The following is a 6,138-nucleotide window of genomic DNA, read 5'->3' on the forward strand; positions in this document are numbered from 1 at the left end:
CACTATAGGACAAACAACCAGACAACAATATAAACACTTATTTCATTCACAAATACAAAATACATGGACACCAATACATGCTATAGCTAGACATTTCCAATACACTAAGAAATTTATTACCATTATACGGAAGCAATTTCCTTTACGCCAAGCATCAGCACGCACTATACATCGCACACAAGGTGCAACTCTCGAACCACTTTATATACACTTTAATAACAGCAAAATTCATCATTTGCATTATGTTGCTATTAGCAGGGCAAAATCAATACAAAATGTCTATGTACACAATTTTGATGAACGTAAAATTGTAGTACATCCACAAGTTAATGAGGAAATGCACAGATTAAGGACAGAAATGCCACTTGAAATACATATCCCACAGTTACATACATACAGTGCACATTTCAATATCATTGCACACAATATAAGATCACTACAGAAAAATTTTTCATCTATGGTAGCGGATAGGAATATATTACAAGCAGACATTATTTGCTTAACTGAGATCAACACTACAAGAAATGCTACAGCTAATGATTTCACGATAGAACAATATCATCACATTATATTTGATAAATTTCATACATACAACACAAACCATGGAATGATTATGTACTACAAAAAAGATTTATTTATATTGCCTATTTATGAGACACTTGAAGGGATAGACATTTTACATTTTACTCTACAGATTGATAACACAGATTACCTTATTATTATTTTATACAAACCGCCCCTAAAAAGTATAACTTCTCTTTTTGATTTCATCACAAATATTACGGATTTTTACCCCACGCACAAATTGATTATTATAGGCGATTTCAATGTGGATGTATCTCAACTAAATGCAAACAGCAAGCAATTACTTGGATTCTTTGAAACAAAATTACAATGTCAACAACTCATTAACAGTTACACAACTAACTACCAATCCATTTTAGATCATATATATACAAATGACCAACTACACAACTATGGTACTTTAGAATGCTATTACAGTGATCATAAACCAATATGGGTTTGTATTTAACATGTTATATCACATTTTCTATTTCAGATGATGTCTATTGAAGAAATAATGAACATTAATACTGATGACAACAAACCATACCAGAAACCAATAAGAGTTAATGTCATCAGCTGCTCAGGGAAAACTACGTACAAAAATGCTAAACAAGAGCAGAAAATTTTATTCCATTTGGCTTTAGCAGATAAAACTGGAACAATAAAATGTACTTGTTACCAAGAAAATTTATATGAGCAAACGAAAATAAACTGTGGACTACTAATACGAAACTTTATTATCAAAAACAAAACAATTTTAATTACAAAGCAAACTAAAGTAACCAAATTTCCCGCAATGACAATCGAGGAGGGCCTGATCCAACAAGCAAACAACATTTTGCATCCGCCTGCACCATCGGCTTCTCCCATCAAGGAAATAAAACGGGCAAGTCTAAAAAGCCTGATGACTGTTTCAGGGACAATAATTGCCGTAAGTATGAACACAAACATGTTATCATGTCAACTAAAAAAACTATTGTCTCGCTTTTGAAAAGTTGGACTTATTAGTATTGTAAATGACATATCTTATGTATTTTTGACTTTTAGAAATTGCAAGTCTAAATAGTCTGATGACTGTTTCAGGGACAATATGTGCCAGAAGTATGAACGCAAAAATGTCATCATGTCTACTAAAAAAATGCATAGTTGGCTTACACACAAATTACACATTTAGGGGCCCGATGTAGGTAGCCCTTTACCGATCCCAATAGGCCAAAAATACCGATTTTGGGCCGTTTCCGATCGGTAAAGGGCTATTGAGATGTAGGGGCACATTTTAGGTAACTTTAGCAAATCTGTATCAATACCGAATCGGTACATTTACAGATTCAATAAAATTAACGCAAATGTAATGTAGGTAGGCAATGTACCTTCTGCACATGGCTTACAGAATCGGTATTTTACCATGGAATACAAATCCAGGGTAAAATACCAATTGCGGTGTGCATGCACATGTGTGCATGCACACCTATGGCATGTGACAGGCAGACCTGCCCTTAGGGCAGGTATGCTTGCCACATGGCACCTGTGCCTTTTTTGGGGGTGCCAGAGGGTGTCAAAGTGACACCCCCTGCACCCTTCAGAATTCTTTAATTACCGATTCGGTAAATACCGAATCGGTAATGCCTAATCATTCCTATGGGCTTCAAAGCCCATAGGAATGAATGGGCATTACCTATTCGGTATTTACCGATTCGGTAATTAAAGAATTGTTAAGGATTCGGTAATGAATCCAGATGTTGGGACCTACATACAAAAATGGGATTTACCTACATCGGGCCCTTTGGAACTTCACTAACAACCTCAAAAAAGCTTGCATTAGACACTCTTTCACACTATGTAGAAAGTAAGAGTTTTGGGAAATATAATAGGCCAGTGCTTTGGGGTATAGTACAAATTCAAGTACTCTCCACAAAGCCAATTTTTACAAAAAATAATGCACTATGGTAGAAAGTATGTTCATTTGGGTCGTGAAATATAATACATTATATTAACATTCATACAACGCACTAGTACTATGTGTTTTTACTGTCACTATTTTGTAGAATTGTTCTTTTTGGGTTTACCAAAAGTACGCAAATACTGTCTTTACATCAATGCCTCACCCTCAGTCAACATCACTCACCCTCAACACCCAACCCTCACTCTCCCTCAACACCTCACCCTCAACAATTCACCCTTAATGCCTCACTCACCCTCAATCTCACTCACCCTCGATCACCCTCAACACCTCCTCCTCACTCACCCTCAATCACCCTCACTAGCCCTCAACAACTCCCACTCTAAAACTCTACCCTTCTCCCTCAAATACTCACTCACTCTCACTCAACACCTCAACACCTCAGCCTCACACTCAACATCAATCACTCACCCTCACTCAGCCTCATCCTTACTCACCCTCAACTTCTCACCCTCAATAACCCTCAACACCTCACCCTCACTCACCCTCAACACCTCACCCTCAACAATTCACCCTTAATGCCTCAATCAGCCTCAATCTCACTCACCCTCAATCACCCTCAACACCTCCCACTCAATCACCCTCACTCACCCTCACTAGCCCTCAACACCTCCCCCTCAAAAAGTCAACACTTCTCCCTCAACTCCTCAGTCACCCTCACTCTCATTCAACACCTCAGCCTCACCCTCAACACCTCACCCTCACTCAATCAATCACCCTCACTCACCCACACTCACCCTCATCGTTACTCACCCTCAACTTCTCACCCTCACTCAGCTTCAATCTCTCACCCTCACCCTCTCACCCTCACTCACCCTCACCCTCACTCACCCTCACTTACATTCACCCTCACCCTCACGTAACACCTCATCCTCACTCACCCTCACTCCCCATCAACTCCTCACACTCAACACCTCACACTCAATAACTCAACATCACCCTCACTCATGTCATCATGTCTACTTAAAAATATGCATAGTTGACTTACACACACATTACACCTTTAGTAACTTCAATAACTAACTCAAAAAAATTAGAATTATACACTCTTCACACATAGTAGCAAGTACTAGTTTTGAAAAATATAAGATGGCAGTGCTTTGGTGTATACTACAAAGACAAGTACTATCTACAAGGCCATTTTTTGCAATAAACAATTCAATATTTTAGAAAGGATGTTCATTTGGGTCGTTAAATATGATACATTATATAGCCTTTCATACAATGCACTAGTAATATCTGTTTTTACAATCACTATTTAATAGAATGCTTTCTTTTTGTGTAGGAAGAGGACGCAAAAACGGTGTTTATCAATGGGCAAGATACCCCACTCAAATCCATTACAATAAAAGATGCAACTGATGATATAAAAGTGACACTGTGGAGAGAAGCGTCACTATTTAAAATATATCTTGGCAAATATGTTACCCTCACTCACGTCACTGTACATGAATTCAATTGCCAAAAAATATTGAATACAACGCGCCATAGCAAAATGGAGGTAAGCACAACAAACAAAAGCTTTTGCAATTATCTCTTTTCAGCCACTCTTGGAATTTCACCCAGTCTTGCCCTTTCACCCACTCTGCCCCTTCCACCCACTCTGGACATTTTACCCACTCGGGACATTTCACCCACTTGGGACCTTTCACCCACTCGGGAGCTTTCACCCACTCGGGACCTTTCACCCACTCGGGACCTTTCAACAACTCTGGCCTTTTCACACACTCTAGGCCTATCACCCAATCTAGACTTATCACCCACTCTAGACTTATCACCCACTATAGACTTATCACCCACTCTAGACGACACCCACTTTCATCCTCACTCACCCTCAACAACTCACCATCAACACCTCACCCTCATACTCACTCACCCTCAACACCTCACCCTCATTCACCCTCACTCACCGTCAACACACTATCACACTACAACAACAAACAAATACTTACCACCACAGCAACACTTCACTCACCCTCAACACCTCACCCTTAACTCCTCACTCACCCTCAATCTCAATCATCATCAATCACCCTCAACATCTCACACTCAACACCACTCTCATACTCACTCACCCTCACTCACCCTCAAAACATCACCCTCATTTACCCTCACTTACCGTCAACACACTATCACACTACAACTACAAACAAACACTTACCACCACAGCAACACTTCACTCACCCTAAAAACTTCACCCTTAACTCCTCACTCTCACTCATCCTCAATCACCCTCAACACCTCACCCTCACTCACCCTCAACGCCTCACCCACACTCACCCTCACACTCAGCTTCTCACCCTCAGCCTCAACACCTCACTCTCACTCACCCTCAACGCCTCACCCTCAGTCAACCTCAACACATCACTCACCCTCACTCTCACTCAACCTCAATCACACTCAACACCTCACCCTCAACACCTCACTCACCCTCAGCCCCTCACCCTCACTTACCCTCAACTCCTCACCCTCACTCATCCTCACTCACCCTCAACACCTCCCCCTCATTCTCACTCACTCTCACTCTCACTCACCCTCATACTCACTCACCCTCAACACACTATCACACTACAACCACACACAAAAACTTACCACCACAACACCATTTCAATCACCCTCAACACCTCCCCATCAGCCCCTGACTTACCCTCACTCTCACTCATCCTCAAGCACTGACTCACCCTCAATCTCACTCACCCTCAACGCCTCACCCTCACTCACCCTCAACACCTCACCCTCACTCACCCTCAACACACTATCACACTACAACCACACAAAAAAACTATTACCACCATCTATCACCCACTCTCGACCTATCACCCACTCAAACCCTATCAACAACTGTGACCCTTTCACCTACTCAGTCCATTTCACCCAATGTGTCCCTTTCAACCACTCTGTCCCTTTCACCCACTATAGCCCTTACACAAAAATAAAGTATACAAATTTAAAAAATAATTGTTGCTTTTGTTTTCTCTCAACAGGTAACAGCCCCACCAGAGGAAAAGATGGACATTCTAATTTATGGTGTTGAAAGCTCTACTGAGCAAACGAGTATTATCACAATAAAAGTGACAAACACAGACGAATATCAATCGATGCCCATCGAAAACGAGATCTTAATTAAATGGTTTATGTTAGATGAGGAAGTTGACAACATCGGAGATGCCCTTGTCCATTTTTTGCCACAAACTTTTGAAGTTGTCTTTTGTAATGGGCAAATCATAAAGATTCTGAAAGAAAAAGACGATGAAATATGTTCTGACTAAATTTTGCATGTTGCCAGGATATCTTTTTTTTGTACAAAGTTAAACAATAAATATTTGTGTTTTTTTTTTAAAAATAAAAAAGTGTGGAATACAAATTTTACAACTTCTATGGTAATTTTTTCTATACAAAAGGCAAATTATAACTAATACACTCAATTTATACAACATAGTCACACCCACATACAACATTCAGCCAATCCATTTGACATTACAAAAACATATACAAAATACACATACTTTGTAGCTTGCACGCACTACAGTATTATGTATGAATGAGACTGTTGAGCTAAATACGCCTGTGCTGGTGCTGAGTTATGCTGTGTTGTTGAGCAATGTTACTGT

General features: G+C 40.0%; 1 protein-coding gene across 1 annotated transcript; it reads left to right on the forward strand.

Moving 5' to 3' along the window:
- Window positions 1-1,036: 1,036 nt before the first annotated feature.
- On the forward strand, window positions 1,037-5,847 carry LOC147751015 (uncharacterized). The gene is made up of 3 exons (XM_086937564.1): window positions 1,037-1,498; window positions 3,813-4,028; window positions 5,512-5,847. The coding sequence occupies exons 1-3, from the start codon at window positions 1,061-1,063 to the stop codon at window positions 5,794-5,796; spliced, it is 939 nt and encodes a 312-aa protein (XP_086793690.1). The 5' UTR covers window positions 1,037-1,060; the 3' UTR covers window positions 5,797-5,847.
- Window positions 5,848-6,138: the final 291 nt, after the last annotated feature.

The sequence above is a fragment of the Lissotriton vulgaris genome, chromosome 1_1 (assembly GCF_964263255.1).
Source record: "Lissotriton vulgaris chromosome 1_1, aLisVul1.2, whole genome shotgun sequence".
NCBI classification, from domain to species: Eukaryota; Metazoa; Chordata; class Amphibia; order Caudata; family Salamandridae; genus Lissotriton; species Lissotriton vulgaris.